The following is a 24,177-nucleotide window of genomic DNA, read 5'->3' on the forward strand; positions in this document are numbered from 1 at the left end:
AAGTTAATAAGTATGCCAGCTCCAATGATTCTGTTACCCTAGCACAAAACTAGGGTGGAAGAGAAATTCTGGTGTCATGCACCAGTAGGTCATCTCTTGGTAGATATTTGAAGATGCCCCAGAACTCCTCTGTTAATTGAAACTTTTGCTTACCTAGCAACTGTTGGTGAGACTGCCTACTGAATGGCATTTTTAAAAGTTCAGATTTAGGATTCCTTATTTTGCTTTTTCTCTATTATGAGCCTGTTGGTTCTATCACAAAATCATGTGGGAAAGTGATTTCTCGGCAACTAAGTTATTCGTGTATTTTGCCCAACACATTACTTATTCCTTCTCAATGGTATACAATTGTCATGTTCTGACATAGACTTAGTATCACATTACCACTAGTAACCAGAAGATTTTATTGATTGTAAGCCAAGAATGGACTGCTGTATTTTTTCTGCAAAGACCTTTTAGAAAATCCTAGGTCACAAAAAAGTTTAAAAAAAAATCCAGGGAACTTGGTTGTTGATTGACAGGCAGGTCAGAACCTTGGAGAGCTCTAGAGAAGGCAGGGACAGGACCACAGCCAGAAGCTGCCATGGCTGTCCCCAGACTAGATTTTTTGGGGGGAAGATGGCAGTTCCACTTTGCTTATTGTCAAGATCTGGATGATATAAGGAGATAAATCCCTTTTACTCCAAGCACGAGCTATATACATAGCCTAATTTGGTGACTTGGGGCTAAAGTCCTAAAAACTAGAGAAAGTGTTTTTCTTTAGCACATCTTCAGGATTCTCCAGGCCATTTTATAATTCTGGATTCCTCCCAGGAGGGCTTCCAATATTAAGATGAAGATGGTCACAAATAGGAAGGATAAAAGAAGCATAAGATTTCACTGAAGTATTCACCACTTACTAGACTAGATCCATTTTTCTAAAAAATAAAAAGTTTTTTCAAATGACATCTTGGGTAAAACTTCAACAAAACCCAAACCTAACCCAAACTAAACAAAAACAGAATGGCAGGTGTTCTGGTTAAAGCAGGTTAAGAGGTTGGAGTGCCTCCTACTCAGATTACTCCTGGCTCCAGCAGTAGCCACTGAACACAGGCTGCAAATTGGTACATTTTATCAGAATACATTCTATTTACTTGTCAGACATAGTTCTTAAGTAGGTGTGAGGATTTAACTTAACTGTACTTCTAAGAATACTTTTACTAGCCCATCCATATTAGTCCCAAAAGTGGCCTTATATTGGTTATCTTCTTAGCTACTCATTTGGATGTCACAGATTTGCTTCTCTTTCTAATTAGCTTCTGTGCTTTCAAGAACCCACTGAGTTTTCAAGACTATAATTAACAACAACTTCAAAGAATGTGGCAACATTCTCAAATCTCTGCTTACAAGAATGAAGAGAATTATTAGAATATTTGAAAATAAAGCCACTGAGGATTATAGAACTACCTTAATTAAATTTTTCCCTTACCAATATTTATTTCTGTGAGTACTCTGCAAATTGTACTAGAGCAGAATACAACTATGATATTCTCTCCTTTCACACACCCTATTTTGTTCTTAATAGTTGACGCTTCTCAAATATAAAATCCAAAAGCATTAACTGCAAGTTAACTATAACTATAAGAGATATGATTAGGAGTTCTGTGTTGTCTTTTTTGTTTACCACATGACTGTAAATAGATGAAGGGTAGTTTTATGGAAGAGGGAATAGACTTGCCCTGAGGAGTTGCAAAGTTAATTTCTTTTAATTCAACTTTCCTCTCATCCACTCCCAAATTTATGTTAACTCTACTTGAAGAAGCTAACAAGTTGGTATATTTTAAGAAAGTATGAATAAATGTTTAAAAAATTTCATTTAAATTGTTTCAGATGATATATTAGAGTAGCTATAAATACTTAACCCTGTCCTAATGTATAGTGTAGACATTCATTTCCAATAATACTTAGTCTTCTTAAAAACAGGTCAAATAGAAGATTTATTTTTGTTATCTTTTGTATTTTCCTGATAAAGTGACATATAAAAATTTCATACTGTCCAGTTATAGTTCTGGTAGAAATGTAAGATGCCATTGGTCAGTTCCTACAACTTTCTATTCAAGGAGTGTAATACAAAAGAGTTTTGTTTGAGAGACGTGTAATAAATTCCTGCAACCATAGCCATTACATTATAGCATATTGCATTAGCTTTCTGGAAATGTTCAGTGAGGCTTGGAACTTAAAAAACAGTAAGTTTAAGGTTACTTGAAGCATATTTATTTAGGGTTAAATGATGCAAGATTTATTCTCCAGAAGGCTATGAAGCTGGCTCACTTTTAGTTGATCAGAAGAGATAATTGAAGGCTGACCTCCTAAAATATATAGATGGCAAGTGGAATTTCTTAAACTTTGAAGTTTGGAATGAAATATCTGAAGTCTGCTATTTTATTTTAAAAGATTTATCTTTTTCCATTATGAAAGTATGTACATTTGTTATACATGTGCACATACATGCATATACATACATATGTATAGACATATACTCAGAAAATTTGGAAAATGTAGAAAATTAGGAAGAAGGGAAAAGAAGAACTCTTCTTAACAGCTCCCAACTATAGACATTAGTTGTTAACATTTCTTCTAGTAGTTATTCTGTACATAGATGGTTTTTGCTGTGGAGGGTTGAAGGGGATGAGATAATCTCATAGGGGTAATCAAAAGTTGTGATCATTATATATATACTTTATTTTGTCTTTATTTAATATTTTAACAGAAGTATTTTCTATGCTGTAGCAGACTATTTGTGAATGTATTGGCTGCATATTATTCCTTTGAATGACTATAACAGTTTTTCAACTGTTTCTTGTTATCAGGCTTCTTTTAGGTTATTTATAGTTTCATGACATTGTAAATGAATATATACATTTTTGCCTATGAAGATTTTTCCCCTTATTTTTGTTGTTTTCTTAGATAGATTTCTGGAAATAGGATTTCTGGATTTCTAAGGGTATTGAGGTATTGAGAATGAACATTTTTAAGACTCTTGATAAATGTGTATATATGTATACACACACTGCTGTTACCAAGCTCTCATCTGTAAAAGTGTCTGTTAAACTATGTCCTCACTAGCATTAGCAACATGCTACTAAAAAAAAAAATCAATGGATCAATGATGAAATCAAAGAGGAAATTTAAAAATATCTTGAGACAAATGACAATGAAAAGAGAACCACGCAAAATCTATGGGATGCAGCAAATGCAGTCCTAAGAGAGAAGTTCATAGAGATTGTCTAATTTAAGATGTAAACTTTGTTTCTCAGAATTATTGCTTGATTTTCTTCTCTTGTGGGCAATGCTTGGTGAGAGGCAGGCCAAATCAGTGTGTCTGTGGGAACAAGAAACAATTTGTGGGACTGAGGCCCTGTCTTGGAGTGAAAATCAGGCTAGTAAGTTCAAACTAAGACCTGATCCAAGGGGGCTAGTTGAACCATGGGAAGGAAGCAAGGTACAGAGCTTCAAAGAGTAGAGGAGGAAGCGCAGAGTGAGCAAAGCCAGTGGTCATCTGTGGGAATACCTAAGAAGGGCCAAACATTGGTGCCCTACAGGGTCCCAGCATGACTCCTTGGGGGATATGAGTAGTCTTCTTGGAGACTAGTGGGGACCTGATACTGAGGGTTGGAAGGGAGACTTACTTTATTCTTTATACTCTTTCATGCTATTGAAAAAATGTTACTTCTTTTACCATGTGTATAGTATTATTTCAGTGAGACTTTATGAAAAAGAAGAAATCAGGAAAATCACTTTTTTTTTCCTTACTAATAAGGTAACATACTTTTCATTTATTGTTTTCTAACTTTTTATTGAGATATAATGCTGATATAGCATTGTGTTAATTTTAGGCAAACAGCATTTTGATTTGATATGTGTATGTATTGCAAAATGAATACCACAATAAAGTTAACTTCCATCACCATGCATAGTTACAGATTTCTTTTTCTTGTGATGAGAACTTTTAAGATTTACTCTCTTAGCAACTTTAAATTTATAGTACAGTATTGTATGTTATATACCATGTTAGAGTAATGCAAAACTTTGTCATAAGAAGTTTTAGATTTTTTAAAGAAATATTTCTAATTTATTCCTGTACTTCATCCTTTTATTAATTGACAATTTTTATTATAAGCTTTATTTTTTAAAAGAAAAAATTTTTCCCTTACAAGATTTTTTTCCCTTCATTATTAGACAGTGATGGTCCCATTGGCTTATTTCTGTCCTTCATCTGCCAAAAGATCTGAACCTAGTACATTGTTTCCCAACTTTCTTCTTTCATTGGTGTCCTTGTGAATGAATTTGCTTCAGTATGGCTGAGAAGCCTTGCTTTGAATGAGTGAGACATAAATTGGGGGTGAAGTGAGCTCGTCATCTGAAAAAACCTTCACTGTTTCTCGAATAAAGAAGCTCACATTAGGAGCTGCAGAAAGGTTGGACTTTTTCAAGTCTGCGGGGCCAGTGATTTGGGAGTTGGAGTGTATTTGAGAGAAATGTGGGAAGGTTGAGGGCCACATGAGCAGGAGCGTCCCTCAGGTCAGGGAGCCTGGCCAGAGAGCCCAAGTGGGGGATCTGGACGTGGGACAGGTTGTGACTACCATGAGGCAGAGGCCCGCTCTTTGGTTAGAAACTGTGATTTCAGTGACCTGAATGGGGGAGAATTGGCAAGTTTACAGTCTACACTGTCAGTTGTTGACGCTTGAGTATCTTTAGGGTTATTCAACCTCTCTGGTTAACCAGTCTTTAAAAAACACTGGAGTAATACCTTCCCTGAAGTGCTTCATAGGTTTTTAGTGAGAATGAATAAAGTTTCATAATAGTAGTTAATTCTTTTGCTTTTGTCTATTTTCTTTTATTGCATTTTATCACATTTTCCTAGTGCATTTTTCATGACTCTTTTCTGTGTTAGTATATTATGTGTCCTATGCCTACTCTCTTGACCATCCTCATTTCAGACCTCTTCTTCCATGTGTTAGCAAAAATAAGTAGAATAAGAACTTTGTGCATAGAGAGAGAAACTTATTTTTCTCTTTTTCGTAAAGAGCCCTGTTAATTTATGCTGCCTCACTCTTTCCTTGAAGAAGCTATGGGCATTTTTTTCTATCTTCTACTTGAGAGAGGAAAGCCCCAATGTCCTGCATTGTTAGATCTGTTTTTAAAATATGCTTTAGTCTTAGGAAGTGACCAAAATCTTGTACATTTTCTGTGTTCTCCCCTTCCAGGCAAAGTAGTTCAAAGCACGAATTACTTAATATGTAAAAGTGGTCATGCAGCAGCAGTAGAGGAATTTTTTCATATCGAGCATGTCTCTGCTTCCCTTGATGGGAATGTTTTTCAGCTAAGTCATTTCCCAGTGAAGTGTGCATTGACTGGCTGAAGAGGTCAAATGCATTTCCATGTATTTGGAAGTTGTGTTTAATGGAAAAGGACTGTTTGGCATGTCTTTACTATACATTTAACAATTAGGTTGAATCATTTGAAATGAATTCAAGTTGGTAAGATATTTGCCAGCTTAAATGCTTTCATAATTAAAAAAAATTGTGTGGATATAGGCTTGTAACTTGCCAATGGCTAAAGAGAAATAATGGAATTTAAAAAGTTTAAATTGAGGCCTTTTCTTTTTGTACTGGAATGAGGACTTGAATACATGGCCAGGAAATGGGAGATTGTGTATTTTTCCTCTTTATCAGTGTTTAATGATGATCTCGGAAGGAAATGCATAGCAAGCTACATAATGATCATTTTAAGTTCTATACTGTGTTGTTACATCCTGTTGGTACTTTAAATGTGATCTTGAGTAGTTCAAAAGGAATTTTTAGGCTCTTGAGGTCCAGAGGTTTGTCAGTGAGGATTTTGTACTCTTCTTATCAAATCACTTTGTAGCAAGGGCCCTCTTTCATTTACTATATGATTGCTGGAGCTCTTATTTTTAACTGTGTTTATCAAGTCTTTATTTGGATATCCCTTAAGACCTATCTTTCCTGTAAATAAAAGAGCATTTAGTGATATCCCCATTGTCATTGACTCCCTAAGTCATCCCACGCAGTGGAGCAAAGTAATTACCATCCTTTTGAAGGATGCCTTTCTTTACCTTTTGCTTATTTTCTTTTGATAGAAGACTCTTCTGGTGAGATTGGTCATAATATTAATGAATGTGATTTTCTGATATTATATAAATGAAATGTGTCAACATTTGGAACATCTGCATAACTCAGTGAATCAGTATCTTCTATGACCAGTGCATGATGGTACAGTCATAGATGAGTCAAAGATCCATTTAGAGTGCAGGATAGACAAATGGAATTTAGAGTAAGAGTGTAAAATATTTACTGATATAGTTTCAGATTCCACGTTGCAACTAACCTTTAAGAAACTGCCACTTGTGGAGTTTTGGTGGAGTATCAAAGAAGAATATCCAGAATTATTTGAAAAGGCTATTAAAATAGTCCTCTCTCTTCAAAGAACAAATTTGAATGAGGCTGGATTTTCTTCATATACTTCAGCCAAAACATGTTATAACATTGAATGTAAAAGCACATATGAGAATCCAGCTCTTTAATTAAACCAGACATTAAAGAGACTTCACAAGAATATGAAGCAGTGCCATGCTTCTCATGATTTGGGGGGAAAATACAATTATTTCATTAAAAATCTTTTTATTTTAACATGTAGTAGGGCTGTTATTTTAAAATTAAATATTTTAAAAATTTCTGTTTTGATTTTTAATATAGTAAATTTAACCCATATAATTCATGTATATAGAAGTTCTTTGGGTCTTTAATACTTTTTAAGATAGTGTAAAAGGTTCCTAAGACCAAATGTGTAAGAACCTCTGCTGTAGTGCTTAATCAGACTTGGAGCCACATTACTTAAGTTTGAAACCCAGCTTTATTGTTTAACATCTGTGAGCTTAGACAAGATACAGAACTACTTTTTGACCTCTGTTTCTTCATCTATAAAATGGTATAATAATAAAACTTATAAGGTTGTCATAAGGATTAACCTGAATATATGAAAAGTTCTTAGAACTTATATAGGACTCAGCAAGCTGTATAATTCTCAGCTGTTGAACATTTGTAATGTGGTGTTTTCCTTATGGATGCTAAGTTTGTAGATTTCTAGAGATGGTGTTTTTAAGTATTAACGTGGGCTGTTATCAGTGAAGTTCCTTTACTTCTTCTCTACCCTTTTTTTCTCAAAGACAGTGGTTCTCAACCTTCGCTGTGCGTTAGAATCACCTGGGGAGCTTTAATTAGAAAACAAAACAACACACCTCAATACCCAAGACACACCCCAGATTAACCCAGTTAAATCAGAATCTGGAGGTGGGGGGCAGGTAGAGCCCAAGCATTAGTATTTCTAGGTATTCCATTATGAAGATTGATGACCACTACTCTGAAGATGAATATTCAGACCCTCTGCCCTTGGATTCTGTCTTTCCCTCCATGTTCTCAAATAAATTGGAACTAATCTCTCTCCCCTACCTCTCACATCACTGTACTTGGAGGTGTGGTTGGTGTTCCTGCTCTTCAGTGCTCCTGTCAAGGAGACTGTCTTTCCCTGTTCCCTAACCCCCATCCCCAGCTTTAGAACTCAGGCCAGCAGACAGTAGGCCCCACCACTCCCTCCTTGTCATCCAGAGACATTCTTTGAAGATTTTAGCACATGGCTTATTGTTACTTTCTCAGTAGTATTGCTCTTGTCATGATTCCATATTCATATAAATGCGCCTTCCAACACGCTGGCCTCCCAGTCCCAGACTTACTTTCCTCCAGTGACCTCGTCTTCCCCCTTCCCCAACTGGGCACACTGTCAGCCAGACCTTGTCAGACCAGTTACCCATCACCTCCATCATCTCAGCTGCAAACATCCCATTCTCTGAGGATGCCTCTTGTCTTTCTGATTCGTTCTTTTTAGTATCTAAACTCTAACAATTCTTCCAGGTCACCAGGACCATTAGTCCTACCACCTTTTCACTAATTCTCACTTGCCTTATGAATTTACTTTGCTTTTTCCTGGCTGAAAGTCCGTGGTCCATAATTATAATCATTCTTTTGCAAACTCTCTGAGATCACTTGCCCCTCTTCCTTTTGTATTTACCTGGCAAAATCCCTACCTTTGTTAAATCCACATTCTTCCCATTCCCACATTGCATCGCACCCAGGCAAGGGAATTTATGCAAATTGGTCTCAAAGATCCAAGTTCAGTGGGGCTTTTAGTGCTATCTGGAATCCCTCCTCCATTTCCCCAGTCCATTTATTGTTCATTGCTCTAAATGACTATTTCACATTTTCTTCTCCAACTTCCAATATGTGCCCCCCCGCCCCCACCTTCCTTACTCTCAGCTGATGACCTATTTCAAGGAGAAAATACAAGCTCTCAGGAGAGAATGACCACAAGCTCCTGCCACCACATGGGACTGCGTGCCTGCATTCCTACTCCTCGGATGGCCTTTTCTCTTGTTTCTGTGGATGGACTCTCTGTGCTTATTTCCAAGGCCAACCCTCTTGGAGATCCCATTCCTACCTACCTATTCCTTATTCTCTCCCATGGTATTCCCTTCTCCCCCTTTTATGTCAGCATGTCTTCCCCTCTCTATGGGATCTTCCTCCAGGCTGTAGACATCTGAGAAAAACTCTCTTGACCCCACTTTCCCCCTAGTTACCAGTTTGAATTGTCTGCACTATCTGTCAGCAATTTCTTTCTACCCGTTCTCTCTTAAAACCTCCATAGTCAAGCTTTTACTTCAACGAGATAGCGCTTGCTGAGGACACTGCTGACCTGTGTGTTAACAGACCCTGCAGTCCATTCCGAGGTCTCATCTTAACTCATCAACACCATTTGACACAACTGATCGCTTCTTTCTCTTGAAGCCCTTCCTTCACCAGGTTTCAGGGATGCACGCTGTATTTTTCTCAGTATTTATTACTATTTATTATTTACTTTGGCACACTGAAATGTAAGCTCCTTGAGCAAGGACTTGGCTTGTTCTTGTCACTGCCTCCAACAGTGGTTGATACATAATAAGTACTTGATATGTATTTGTTGAATGAATGTGAGCTTGAAAATCTCTTTATACTTACCAGATCTTCCCCTGTTCCCAGCTCCTTTCCTGGTCATAAGCTATCACATATTTCCTTCCTCTTTTTCTCTGAACTTTGCATTTTCTTAATGGTATTTTCCCTCATCTCTAATCTATTTGTATCTTTTTCAGGCTGAACCACCACCATTATGCATATATTTCTGTGGGGCTCTGATGTTTACAGAGCATTTATTTATATCTGATATTACGGATGCCGATGGTCTGTGGATCTCATTTGAATGATATTAGCATTTAATGCTGATTTTAGGTGCAAATGGAAAAAAATTAAAATTATAAAAGAATAAGAAACAAATTAAATCTTCCAGGACTAACATTATGGTCTTCTAAGTTTCTTGTTTTATTACTACCCTCCTTTACACTTCACTGTTTCTGCCTACTCACAACGGAATTCCTCCTTGATTTTCTGCACGAATTTTTAGAAGGCAGGAGAAATCACCAAGCTCAAAAGACCCTTCTAACTTCAGCTCTGAGTTTATTGTTAGTTAAGAGTAGTCTGTTTCTCCTAGATTTTCATCGCTTTTTTCCCTCTGTGTTGATGTGCTAATGTGATACTGGACTTGGACGAAAATTCATTTGTTACTAGTCTTTTATTTTTGGCTTCTACAGAACCTTGCCTCCTGGAACCCATCAAATCCTGAATGTCTCTTACTTGTGGTGAAGGAGCTTGTGCAACAATATCACCAGTTTCAATGCAGCCGCCTCCGTGAGAGCTCCCGCCTCATGTTTGAATACCAGACATTACTGGAAGAGCCGCAGTATGGAGAGAACATGGAAATTTATGCTGGGAAAAAAAACAACTGGGTAAGGTTTTTCGAGAATGGGGAAAAAGAGTCACTTTATCTGTAATAGTATAAAATAATCAATTCAGATGTTTATTTATAATAAACCCTGGCCATTTCCTTAGATAAACATGATTCAGATTGTCTCTGTACTTTGTCAGTCTCACATCCCCAGCCCCTGACTTCTGAACATCTGGGGCTAGGGATGTGAGACTCCAAATTTTATAAGCTTCCCAGGTGATACCTTTCATGAGGGTCTCTTCAAACTCTAAATTATGGGCAAATATATAGTATCCCAGTCAGATGAGAGGTCAGTAACTCTGGATGTAGCTAGTTATACGGAACCTTTTATAGTTTCTTTACATCGTGTGGTCCTTTAAAAATGCAAGCCAGAGCCTGTCACTCCTCTGCCCAAAACTTTCATATACCTTTCTTTTTCTCTCTTAGTAAAAGCTGCAGTCCTTCCCGTGATGTAAAAAAGCTCTATGTGATCCCCGTCTTCACCTTCCTCCATCTGTCCTTCCTTCTCTCTCTCTCCATCTCCTACTTTCCTGTCTAAAAATAATCAGCTCCAGCCACCCTAGCACTCTTGCTGCACTGCAGATGCAGCAGATGTGCTCCTGCCCCAGGGTCTTTGCATGGCTTTCCTGTTGTCTGGCCTGTTTCCCCTGATATTCACAAGGCTGACACCCTGCCTGCTCAGAGTTTTCAGTCGTGTTCTGTTCTCAAGCAATGCCTGCATTAACACCCCCAATTTTTAAAAACAACTTTCTAGGTATAATTTTGATACCATAAGTTCACTTGTTTTAAGTGTAAAATTTAATGATTTTTTAAAATAAATTTGCCAACTTGAGCAACCACCATCAGTCCAGTTTTAGAATGGTTCCATCACCCCAGTAAGATCCCTCAATTAGAGTTAATCCTGTTCCCACCTCCAACCCCAGGCAACCACTAAACTGATTTCTGTCTGTGTAGATTTCCTTTTCTGAACATTTCATATACAGGCAATACCTGGGAAATATTGTGGGTTCAGTTCCCAACCATTGCAAAAAAACACCCAAATAATGTAGTAAAGCGAGTTACATGAATTTTTCGGTTTCCCAGTTCATATAAAAGTTATGTTTACATTATACTGTAGTCTGTTAAGTGTGCAATAACATTATATCTAAAAAACAATGTACATACCTTAATTAAAAATACTTTATTGCCAAAAAATGCTATCCATCATCTAACAATGCAGGATTGCCACAGACCACCAATTTGTAAAGAATATAGTATCTTCAAAGGGCAATAAAGTGAAGCCCAGGAAAACGAGGTCTGCCTGTGGTGGAATCACACAACATGTTGTCTTTTATGATTGGATCCTTTCACTTTTCACACTGTCAGTGGTTTGAGGTTCATCCACGTTTAGCATGTATCAGTACTTCATTTCTTTTTATGACTGAGTAATATTCCACTGGATGGGCATATCACAATTTGTTTATCCATTCACCAATTGATGGACATGTGGGCTGTTTTTACTTTTTGATTGTTACGAACAATGCTGCTATAAATATACATTCACATGCAGGTCTTCGTAACATTCCCTTTTAAAATTGTAACTTGCAATTCCCCCTGTCTTTATCCTGTTCTACTTTTTTTTTTTTTTTTGGCATCTATTTATAACAAACCATATAATTAACTAATTGTATTAGTTATATGTTGCTGCATAAAATAATCATTCCAAAATTTAGGGACTTAAATAAATAATGTTTATTATCATAGTTTTGGTTTGTTGGGGATCTGGGTAGACCCTCTGTTTCAGGGTCTCTCATAGACTGCAGTCAAGGTACTGGCCAGGGCTGCAGTCATCTTAAGACTTAACTGGAGATGGACCCATTTTAAGTTCATTCCTGTGATTGTTGGCACTGTTGTGGGCTGTTGACCTAGGGGTCTCATTTCAGTTCTGGCTGTTGGCTGGAGGCTGCCCTCAGTTCCTTGCCTCTTCTAGGGCCGCTCCACAGGGCAGCTTATAAGATGGCAGCTGGCTTCACCAGAGCAAGCAGGCAGGAGTGAGTAAGATGTGTGAGCAAGACAGAAATCACAGATTTATTACCTAATCTCTGAAATGATATCTCATCACTTTTGCTGTATTCTGTTTCTTAAATCTAGTCTACACACTGAGGGGGAATTACGTAAGAGTGTGAATACCAGGGATCATTGCAAGCCAGTTGGAAGCAACCTACCACGCTTACTTGTTATATTTATTGTTTGTTTGTCTCTCCCCACAGGAATGTAAAATTCCATGAAGGCAGGGATCTTTTTTTCTGTTCACTAGTATATTATAAACACCTACAACAGTGCCTACCATATTGTTTACAGTCCGTAAACATTTGTTGAATGAATGAATGAACAAACTCTAGTTTATTTCAGCACAGAAAAAGTTTAGGTTCCCTTCTCTGTATTAGTTCTTTTAAATTTCACTTAGTATTTATTTTCTTAGGTTAAATATGCCTCTCCCTTTTTGTTCTTCAGCTCTTTCTTAGAGTACATTTTTCCCAAGGTCTTATACATGATTTATTGCTTTGAATCAGTAGGATTAAAATTTATTCTTGTTACAAATCATCTTGTTTGTTCAGTTCAAGGTTTTTTTTTTTTTGGTTATTTTGTAAATTTATTTTGTTTATTTTATTGTGGTAAAAGACACATAAAATTAAATTTACCATCTTAACCATTCTAAGCATACAGTTTAGTAGTGTTGAGTACATCCACATTGTTGTGCAGTAGATCTCTAGAACCTTCCCATCGTGTAAAACTGAAACCCTATGTCAATTTAAATACTAATTTCTCTTCCCTCCAGCCCTTGGCAACTACCTTTTCAGTTTCTGATTCTATGATTTTGGGTCCTTTAGATACCTCATGTAAATAGAATCCTACAGCATTTGTCCTTTTGTGACTGGTTTATTTTGCTTAGCATAATGTCTTTGAAGTTGATCCATGTTGTTGCATGTGACTGGATTTCTTCCCTTTTTAAGGCTGCCTAGTATCTGTTGTACATTTATACCATGTTTTGTTTATCCATTCATCCATCAGTGGACATTTGCATTGCTTACACCTCTTGGCTATTGTGACTAATGCTGACTGCACATGGGTATATACAAAAATCCTGCTTTGAATGCTTTTGAACATACCCCTAAAGTAGGATTGCTGGATCATATTGCTGATTCTATTTTTAATTTTTTGAAGAATCTCTATGCTGTTTTCCATAATGGCTTACTGTTTTACAGCAGAAGTTCCAGGTTTGAAACTATTATTTTGAAACTTTAATCTGTTCACATGGATAGTGAGTTGGACAAGTTGGACTTGTTGGACTTAGTTTATCCTCTAGCTCCAGTATTTCTCTTATTAAATAATCAACTTATTAAATAATCAACTTAGTCCTCAAAAAAGGTGTTCGGTTAATTTGGCATGATTTCTTCTTGGTCAACCTGTGTTATCTTTAGTGCTGATAGACTCATTTAAAGACAAGAATCACTGTCAAACTAATTGATCTTTAGTTTTAAGGCTTTTCATTCCCATCCAATTCCCCCTTTTAATATTAAGGCTGAATTTAAATGTATCCAGTTTTATGGTACTGTTTCTGAACTAAGAATTTTTGAAATTATGTTCATTGGCCTAGTTGTTACTTGACTTACAGTTATTCTGGGTGTAGCAGTTTAAATGTATTTAAAGTAGCTAGATAGTTTGAATTTAGAGTATATTTAAAACTTCCTATTTAATGTTCATGACTCTCCATTCTTTACTTATAAAGTCTACTACTGCTATATTTACCCCAGTTTATTTTGATTTACCATTGAGTAATTTGTAAACATTAGGGCAGTGGTTATGGACTTAGGGAAGTAAAGAAACTGAGAATCTCCATAACAAGGTAAGGTGAACAATTAAGAGGGTAAGCTGACAGCAGATCAGCCCCCGGGAGGACCCAGTAGAAGTGGGAGCTGAGATTCTAGAAGTAAAATATAGGCATATGAGTTAGTTCCTGGTCCAGAAACAGGGTATAAAGATGAGTCTTGAAGAGTGAAGCACATTTGAGCTTGGCGTGCTGGTTCAGGAATGTGTTAAAAGGATGGCTTGCTAATGGAATACAAATCCATACCAAGAATCTGGTTGAGAAACACAGGACCCTAACAGAAAGAAAGGAGTTTGATTTTGAGCCAAGATTTTTTGAGTCAGGTACTGTATTAGTTTCCTATTGCTGCTGTAAAAAATTACCACAGACTTGGTGGCTTAAAACAACACAAATGTATTATAGTTCTGGTGGTCAGAAGTCTGAAATGGGTCCCCTTGGTCTAAAATCAAAGTGTTGGCGAGGCTGCATTCCTTCTGAAAGCTCTAGGGGAGACTCTTTGAGGACATTTTAAAAGCTGGCAGATATGCTGCAGAGATATTATCTCTGAGAAGTTATGGAGGAGCAAAAAGATCCTAGAGGACTGTAGAAAGTAAAAACATTCTGGAGATTTTTAGAAGAAATTACATGCAGGTCTTTAAGTGGATGATTTGTAGACATTTAAATAAGAATGCAGTAGTCAGTTAGAATAACAGTTGGGTAACTAACAAACAGTCATGGCAAATATATTTTACCCTTTTAAGGGAAGTGAATATCATTGACTTAGATGATCTCACTTTCAATAAAGCATTCAGTCCTTCTTCCTTAGTAGTCTGCTAACTATGTGCTCCTTTCTTAGTTGTTTGAATGTATGGAGGAGCTATGCCGAAAAGATATACCTCTTGTCGGCCCTTAGGTGTCTTGTGGACTGTCACAGCTTCTCCTTTGACCCTATTTTGTTCATTGTTCTATTAGGTTATTGAAAATTGTGCTTTTCAGTTTACTACAGAATCAATATTTAAAATTATTTTTATATTTACATGCACTGGGATGCTGTGCCAGACTCATAAGATAGGCCAGGATAGGACTGATACACATTTACGGAAAGTCCACAATGCTAGATTTTGCTAGATAAAAAAAGCAGTCAGCTTTTGCTTTTGAAGGTGTTAAAATCCAGTTGAGAAGACTCAAACATATTTGTAAGAAATGATATAGCAGTGCTGGATAGATTAAATCTCATGTGCAATGTATAGCCTGTACATAAATTCAGAAGAAGACTCAATCACTGAGGAATGGAGTGACTGAAGAAAGCCTTCACTAATGAACCAGAACTGACATAGGCCCTAAAGAAAGGTGGACATAGATAGCATTAGAGGTAGAGGAGGTCAGTAGGTTATATGGTTGGAGAAAAACTTAGAGACATAGCATACATGGGGAACAAGAATTGTAAGCATACATATGACTGGTTTACCAATCAAAAAATCACATCCATTATGTCATATTGGAGTATTCTAGCAAAAGGACATTTTTATGTGAAATAAATTGATATATGAAATAAATTGAAATGTGGAAATTAATATACTCTCCAAATAAAACATTGTAAGACTCAATATGTTCTTCCTGGGCTAAATGTTAATCCATGTGTTTTGATTCTCCTGATCGTACTAGTCCATCTGATAAATATTTTCTGTAATAAATCCAAGAGAGCATAACCATTGAATATCCTTAGATTACAAAATCCTGTATTCATTTGAGAGAATGGTGACTTTTTTTTTGCATCAGATTTCTTTTTTTTAATTGAAGTATAGTTGATATACAATTTGATATAGGTGTATAATACAGTGATTCACAATTTTTAAAGGTTATGTTCCATTTATAGTTATAAAATATTTACTATATTCCCCATGTTGTACAGTATATTCGAGCTTATTTTATACCTAATAGTTTATGCTTCTTAGTCCCTTACCCCTAGATTGCCCCCCTTCCCTCTCCCCACTGGTAACCACTAGTTTGTTCTCTGTAGGATGGTGACTTCTTGTTTTCACCTTTGTCATCACTGAAGTTTTCTTTCTGCCATGAGTGTTTACATTCTTAATCTTCCATTTCTGGTCTAAAAGTATGAGGCTCTTAAAAACCTGAGATGCCTCTTCCATTTTACTGTCAGCTGGCAAATGGAAAAAATTTAAAAACATAATAAAAGAGGGAGAGGTCTCTGAACTCCTGTCAGCTTCTGACAAGCATGCTAATTTGAAATATAGTTCTTCCTCCAACCCACCGCAGGCACTCTTCTTTTTTCTCCTTGACTTCCAGTTAGAGTTTCAGCAAGTAAACACTTGAAAGTAAACGTTAACCCCCACTACCCCCCTGCCAAACTCTATTAATTCTTTGCCTTTGTCTTTTTCATGAAATTGATTCTCTTACTGCTTTGCCCGTCTCCTTTAATGAGTAGGTAGGAGTTTTGAGCATTGCATTCCTAGTCTGTGGTGGTTTTATAATTTTTAATAAACACCCATTTTTTTTTTAATGAGGAGAAAACAGATGATACCTTGGGATGCAAGCTTACCTGTTCAGAATGAACAATACTTGGGTGCATGTTATTTTTTAAGGGTATATTAAATCATTATAGATTCATAAGAAGTTGCAAAACAGTGTGGAGAGGTCTTACATACCCTTCACCCAGTTTCCCCCACTGGTTATATTTTACATAGCCAAGAAATTGACATGGGTACAATGTATGTACATGCCACCTTATCACATGAGTAACTTCCTGTAATCACCACAGCAGTCAAGATCACCACAAAGATCTCTCTCCTGCTACCTCTTTGAGCAGAGTTATTTTTAAGATTGGAACTTTAATTTTGATGAATGCCACAATGTAAGCTTACAGGTATTAAAATTATATATACTGTTCTGATAACAGTGTATCAAATAAAGGTACATTGTAAGTTTTCTCAGTGGGTAAAGCCTAAGGTCCCTATTGTACGTATCACCTGTCTTGTCAGTGTTTCCTGCATTTATCTGTTGTATCTAAAGAACCAGTGTTTGTTTAATAGCAACAAAGCCCAGTAAGCAAATTTGTGAATTTTTCTTTGGCTTTTGTTTTCATTCCCAGAACTCAAAATTAGCTCATCATACCCAATGTTTTGATCAAAGGCATTTTTTCTTTTCTGCTATGAAATGAATGTTTTGAGATGTTTAAAACCACATCTTTTCCCATATTTTACATATTAAAGATCACCAATAGGTGATCTGTGAGATAAAACATTTTTTTAGCAACCAATTTTTCCCCTTTGTGGGTATTTTTAAACTAGTGATATATAATGGAGAATGTGAAGCAGTTATCCTTTTTTTGTTGTTGTATTTGACCCCAAATCCCAGCAAGATTTTAAGAATTTATGACTTATAAATTAAACTCTGGCAACATCTGAAATTCCTGTGCAGAAAAGAAAGGAACCATTTCATGGTAGCTCCTCACTTAAGTTAATGCCTAATGCCCCTGTCATCGCATCTCGCTGTGCTATTACATCTGAAGGGAAAGTGGATAAGCAGTGTTAAAAGATAAACTGAGACATATTAGAATTTCTAAGAGTTTATTCGAGTGAACGTTGATGCAAGGTGGTTAGGTGCTTTCTACTGATCAGAGTTAGGGCCAAGGTTTTTAGAAGACTTGGAAGCAAACAGGAAAATTATGTGATTGGCTATAGCTTAAATGGCTGCATTATTTGGGAAAGACTAGCTCGCTATTTGTGATTGGCTGTTTTTCTTAAACTTGAGGCATTTATAAGGATTGATTCTGGCTAAGGGTTTGGTTTGCTTAAGTCTGCTACCAAGGCATTAGGTCTACCTCGGTATGTAGTGGCCTCCCTGCTTGATTATTTTATAGCCGTGTTAAAGTGTGAGGTCTTCTAGGGCTAAGGCCGTCTAGAAGTGTGTTGTAGAGAGAGGGATCTGGGAGGCAGGAGCTTTGGATTCTAATTCTGTCATTAAGTTTTGTGTGTATGTGACTAAAGCTTTTCCATGTGTCATTTTCCTGGAGATAACGACTCTGTCACCCCAACCTTGACATGAAGATTAAATTAGGTTCCATGTGGGTGGGAGGCAAACAGAATGAAGCAAATGTGAAGTTGTGTGATACAAAGCACTATTATTATATTAGCCTTCTTTTCTATATATTTGAAGTAACATTATAGTAGGTGCTCAATAAATTCTAGTTCAGTGCTTGTTCCTGTATTACATCTGAGAATGCTGTTGATCATAAAGTACCCTGTGTGGGCCAGCAGAAGTTGCTATTACCAACCTGCAGATAAAGTATGGAAAGCAAGGGGAAAGGGAAAGGTACTTTTTAAAGAAGGAAAACATTGCTTATCTTTCCAGGAGTAGTTTTGATGGACCCCGGAGGATGGGGGAACAGATTTCAGGGTATCAGGAAGGGAAGTGGTGAAGACAAAGTAAAGACAGTAGGTTTAGACAATGTTTGGAGGAAGAAGGGAAAAGCATATTAGCTGCAAGAGACAATGGGGTCCCTTGATCCTTCCCACTAACCAGGTGTCATTTCCCAGCCATCCTGTCAGGAGTGTCCTAGGTTCATGGCCTTTGGCAGCTGAGGTAGGTCTTCAGGTGTTTGTGACGGGAAGTATCTAACTTAACGTAGGAATTAATGGTAATGGAAAAATATCTTGAACTGTGCTGCCCAACACAGGAGCCCCTGGTCTTAAATATGTGGCTCTTGAGCACTTGAAATGTGGCTAGCCTGAACCGAGATGTATGCAAATGTAAAATACACAGCAGAGCTCAAAGAACTGGTACAAAAAATGATCTCATTAATAATTTTTTATGTTGATTATATGTGGAAATGATAATATTTTGGACATAGTAGGATATATTATTAAAATTAACTTCACCCGTTTCTCCTTACCTTTTGAAATGTGGCCATTAGAAAATGTTAAATAATCTCAAATCGCATATGTATACACGGCTCACCCTTGTGTATTGCGTTATCTTTCTCTTGGATACCACTGGTCTAGAAGGGCGGGAGAGGAGGGCCAGAGTGCTCTCAGAAGAGGGGCCAGGATATCTGGAGGGTCTGGAAGTGGATGGCTTTCTAACCACTGGCCACGAGGATGGAGTGGTGTTCGGATGAAGCCAGTCCCCTGTATGTAGCAGGGATACAGGGGCCTCTCATGCTCCCCGTTTAATTTATGCTACTTGGGAGTCATGCCCCAGTGGCATTTGAGCTGTAACTTGTAGTTGCTCCTCTGGAAAGAGTGTATGTAGCATGATAGTCAAATCTGTTACAGTCACTTCTTAGAACTGTACAGATTTATTTGTTTGTTTGTTTTTGTTTTTAACCACATAGAACTGTTAGAAGTTGAACATTATTTAAAATAACTGAATCCATGACAAGGGCTCTCACATTTTTATTGTGTGTGTACTGGAATTTGTTATATTGAATTTTGACCTGTATGTCAGTAGGAGTACTTAGGATCTTGCTCCCTGTAGTTTATATCTTAAGTTTTTACTTTATTCACTAAAAGTAGTGTGTGTGTGTGTGTGTGTGTGTATGAATGAGTGGACCCAGATTACTTCATACCTCAAGACATTTAAAGTGGACATGATAGCTGTCTCAATCTTACTGACATTTAAAAGGACCTTTATTATTATTTTTTAAATAATACAAGTATCAGTAGAAAATTTGGTTTCTTGAGTAGCAGGACACATCAAGTGGAAAAGATGTGGTTTTACAGAAGCCTGTAAAACACAAAGAAACCCTTTCTGTTTCCTCTGCCTGCACCTTGCAGGGCAGCATATGAGGAAGGGCTGGAATTGAGCCACCAAATTGTATTTGGGAAGCCACTTGTTTGTTCTGAAGTCTTGGGTGCTTTGCCCCATTTTTGATGGCATTTAGATGTTGGGAAGACCCCTTGCAATTTCCTCCACATGAAGAGAATCTACAAGTATCTTTCAAGGACCAGCTGAGTCCAGTTTTTAAAGCTTTCTCTTCATATAGTAAAAGGATAAAGATGAAGAATCTTGCATTTGAAGTGTTTGGTAAGAAAGCCCCTCAGACTTTTTTATGGCCTTTGGGAAATACACAAATAACTCAACCCCGCCTCCCCCAAACAGTTTCCTAGTTTTTCAGTTATTTTCAATGAATTTATGGTGACACTAACTTTTTCACCATAAAAACTGTGGGAACCATGTTGATTCAATCAGGAGGCACATCAGCCAAACAGAATTCTTGCCTGGGAGTTTGGAGTTAGTTCTGAAAGAGTAAGATTGGTCCTGTTATGAGTAGCTGGTCTGTAACATGTAAATCTGGGAGCTTTTTTTCCCTCATAGCATCTAGTCAAAACAATCAAAAAGTGGTAAATAGAGAGAAGGTGACAGTAACAGGAACCACAGAGATAGCAGAGATAAGAAACCGAGAAAAAATTCTGGGGGCAGTAGAGGACTTTGAACTGAGGCTGGGCTGCTTTTTTAATCTTAGATTCCCTAAGATACCTCATTTCTTTTTAATAAATTGTCTTTTATTTGCTCAAGTGAGTTTGAATTAGAATTCTGTCACCTGATGCTGAGTCCTAACTCAGTAACCTCCAAAGCATCCTGTAAATCTCTTTCTCAAAGCATTGTAATTGTAATACTTTGTCTAGTCAAGACATACTTTAAGCTCCATGAAGACAGATTGTATTTTGTTGGTCTTAAGATTTCCATTACCCAGCCTGGGTCTTGGCACCGCAGGTGCTCAGTAGTGTTTGTCAAATACATGAATTACAAATATCTCATTATACACACTTTTAATTTTCAAATCCCTTAAACTTTTTTTGAGTGGGTAATATGTTCATATTATTCAAAAATCAAAATGTATTAAAATATATTTAGTGAGACGTCTCCCTCCATCATTGTCTTGTCCCTCCCACCCAAATCAAACCACCTTCCTTTCCTTCTCTCACACCAAGGAAGCACTGGTATAACTTTTTCTAGTGTAGCTTTCAGTTTCTTATGCACATATAAGCAAATACAAATATATATATATATTCCCTTTTTTATGCAAATGGTAACATATATACTCTGTTTTATACCTTACTTTTGACTTAATGTAGCACAGAGATTTTTTTCCATATAAACATTCCTTTTTAAAATAATTGTATATTATTACATTGTATAATTGAACCATGGTTTATTTAATCTGAATTCTATTGCTGGGCATTAAAGTTGCTTTAAATCTTTCTCTGTTACGAACAATACTGTAATAAATAGTCTTGTATATGTCACATTGCATGTGTTCAAGTATGTCTATAATATAAGTAACTAGAAGTGGAATTGCTGGATCAAAGCTTTTTTTTTTTATAATTTTTTTAAAATTAGCTATCTAGGTTAGTAGTCACATAGGTTTTATTTTTTTATTTTTTTGGTAGGGGGAGATAATTAAGTTTACTTATTTATTTATTTATTTTATGGAGGTATTGGAGATTGAACCCAGGACCTCGTGCATGGTAAACACATGCTCTGCCACTGAACTATACCCTCCTCCCACCATGTATTTATATTTTATCACCAGAATGCTCTCATAAAGTTTATACCAATTTATTAACCCAGCAATGATAGATGAGAGTGATTGTTTCTCTATAGCATTGCCAATCGTATATTAATATATTTGCAAATTTCTGTTCGGTTCCACTTTGCATAATGGCCAGGTTGCTCCTGTTGGACCAACCCATCCACAGATATAAAGCCATGTGCCTCAGGGCTCTGGAGAGTAATCAAAAGCAGGCAGATACTGGATGGGGGTTGATACTTAGGAGGGAAAACAAAGCTTATGTATGGGACAAGGTCAAAATATCTAATATGCGAAGGTGAAGCCCTAGAAGGAGACGAGGGGAGAAAAAGAAAGCAGGAAAATACTAGATTAAATAATGCCCAGATATTTCCAAATATGATGAAAGAACTATATTTACAGATTCAAGAATCTCAATAATCTCAATTCAAGAATCCCAACTAAGACAAATGCAAGGAAAAAACAAGGCACGTCATAGTGAAAATACTAAAAACCAAACATAAAGAGAAAATCTTAAGTGACCACGAAGGTAACACTTTATATGTAGCTGAAAATTGTGTCACTGGTAACTTTTCATCAAAAACAATGGAGGTGAGAAGACAGTGCAGTGATATCTTTAAAGTGCTGATAGATTTCTGTCAATCTGGTGAAAAATGATGTTCAATTTAGTTTTAATTTGTATTTCTTTTGATATGAATGAGATTAAGCATTTTTTCATGTTTAAGAGTCATTTGTATTTCTTTTCTGTATATCGTTTCTCATTTCTAAAATAGGTATAATGGGACCGTATAGCTCAATGGTAGAGCATGTGCTTAACATGCACGAGGTACTGGGTTCAATCCTCAGTACTTCCATTAAAATAGGTATAAATGAATTATATCTACTGAAGAGGGTTTGGGAATAATTAAATAATATATCTTAGAAAACGTTTTTGTGAAGTATGAGATGCTCTAATTAGACCAACTTTGGCTTTCCTTTTCACATACAGTAGTGCATTTAACAAGGAATAATCTCCAGGTTTAGGCTATTTGTTGTCAGAGACCATTGAAAGAATCATCTTTACCAGGCTGGGCTGTCACCTGGCTCTAAAGTTACAGACACTCTTGAGTATATCTTAGCTTTTAGCTATTAAGAGCAGTCAATTTCAGGTGACTGTTTGTTGACAGCGAACAGTCTCCAAGAAAGGATGTAAAATTTCTCTTTGCAGGGCAACCCGGGTTTGGAATCTATTCTGCACAAGATATCTGTCTCTTCTAAAAGGAGAAGAGAACTCTGACACAGCTGCTCTTACCAGAAGAAGAGCTTAAGCCTAGTTGATTGCCAAAACTCAGTCTTATTAGTTTGTTACTTGCCAATGTACTATAACTTGAAAAAAGGAAGGCTGCATGTATTTATTGCTAATGCTGGAAAATTGCCACTAAGGCAGTTGGCAGAACAGTTGACATTTTAACAGTTCTAGGTCAGATAATCTCCGTCTATCCAGAAGGTTTGACCAAGGATTGACAAAAAAAAAAAAAGAGATCAAATGATTCTGTTCACTTGGCTGCATCTAAATGTTTCATTTTCAGCTTACAGGAAAGATTACTATGGAAGCAATCTTTGACGTTTCAGCCGTTACAACAGAGTGGCCGTAAATGGCTTGAGTAACTGTTGGAGCTTCAAATGCAAATATACAGGAAGAGTCGCTGTCTGAAGTAGAATGTGAGAAGTATTTTTTTCACGTGTGTTTTGCTCCTCATATGATATTTATGGTTCAAATTTTACATTAAGATATGTTTTAAATCGTCATTTACTCAGTTTCACACACAAGAAAGATCAGCTCACAGTGGCAGAACTGAAAGCTGGGTTCTTGAGTCTTAGTTCCAACGAGTATGAAGTTTTCCTTATTTTCTCAATGGCAAAATAAAAAATGTATAATAGGGTTTGAAAGTTGGAGATCATAAAGCACTTTTATAGTTTCCAGGAGACCAAATTCTTTTCAGTCTTGAGGTTTTTTTTTTGTTATGAATTTAGTTGTAAATCAGCCTGTTGCTGATAAACACAAATTTATATTACTCCTGAGATCAACATTTCTTTTATTATGAATTTACTTGTATAAAACAATTTGCTGCCAACAAACATAAATTTATATTAGTTCTAGGATCAACATTTTAGGAAGGGATAAAGTAGGGATCGTCTGAGCATTTTTGAAAGAATGTTGGTCTAAAATAGCCAGTAGAATAAAAATACATTGTACAAACTAAAATAGGGCAAAAGAGCTAAAATGCAGTGCATGGACTAAAATAACTAGCAGTTCAAATGAGTACAAGTGCTAAATATGTCATTAATTTTCGATTACCTTATATGTACAAGAGTTCTTTTAATTTTTTTAAATCCCACATTTTACTCCCTTTGTTATTGTTTTCAAAAGTATATTTAAGAACCCTGAGTCTAACAAACTAAAAGTTTTGAGACTGCCATTTTAACCTACAGATTGACATTTTCAGACTAGTAGGTAGAAATGGCTGTGTATTGATTGGTACAGGGTTTACCTCTATAAATTGAAAATGAAGAAATGAACTGAATTTGATTTATTATCTGTCCAGCCACCTCCCTTCCTCAGCCTCTTCCAATCCTATGTTACTTTTTAAAAACCTGCCTTAACATCCCCAGGACTGACTTAGCAAATATCCCACCGAGATGCAGTAGCCATTGGAGGGTTCACCCGTTTTATGAATGATTGTTGCGCATCCCTCAGGAGTTTAGAAATGGCTCACACTATGGGGAGGAGAGTTCCTGGGTGACCTCAGATCAGTGTTAGTGTCTGTTTGTGCCAGTGACCTTCTTGCTGGTTCTTGGACATCTAGGTGTG

General features: G+C 36.7%; 1 protein-coding gene across 6 annotated transcripts in view; it reads left to right on the top strand.

Annotated features, from left to right (window-relative positions):
* Positions 1-24,177, top strand: part of BABAM2 (BRISC and BRCA1 A complex member 2) — a 387,982-nt gene that overhangs the window by 128,401 nt on the left and 235,404 nt on the right. For all 6 annotated transcript variants that reach the window (XM_074341828.1, XM_045511781.2, XM_045511778.2 and 3 more), the window contains one exon: positions 9,734-9,928. In XM_074341828.1, coding sequence (XP_074197929.1) covers positions 9,734-9,928 — 195 coding nt within the window. The remainder of the gene's footprint in view (positions 1-9,733; positions 9,929-24,177) is intronic.

This window comes from Camelus bactrianus, chromosome 15, assembly GCF_048773025.1.
Source record: "Camelus bactrianus isolate YW-2024 breed Bactrian camel chromosome 15, ASM4877302v1, whole genome shotgun sequence".
NCBI classification, from domain to species: Eukaryota; Metazoa; Chordata; class Mammalia; order Artiodactyla; family Camelidae; genus Camelus; species Camelus bactrianus.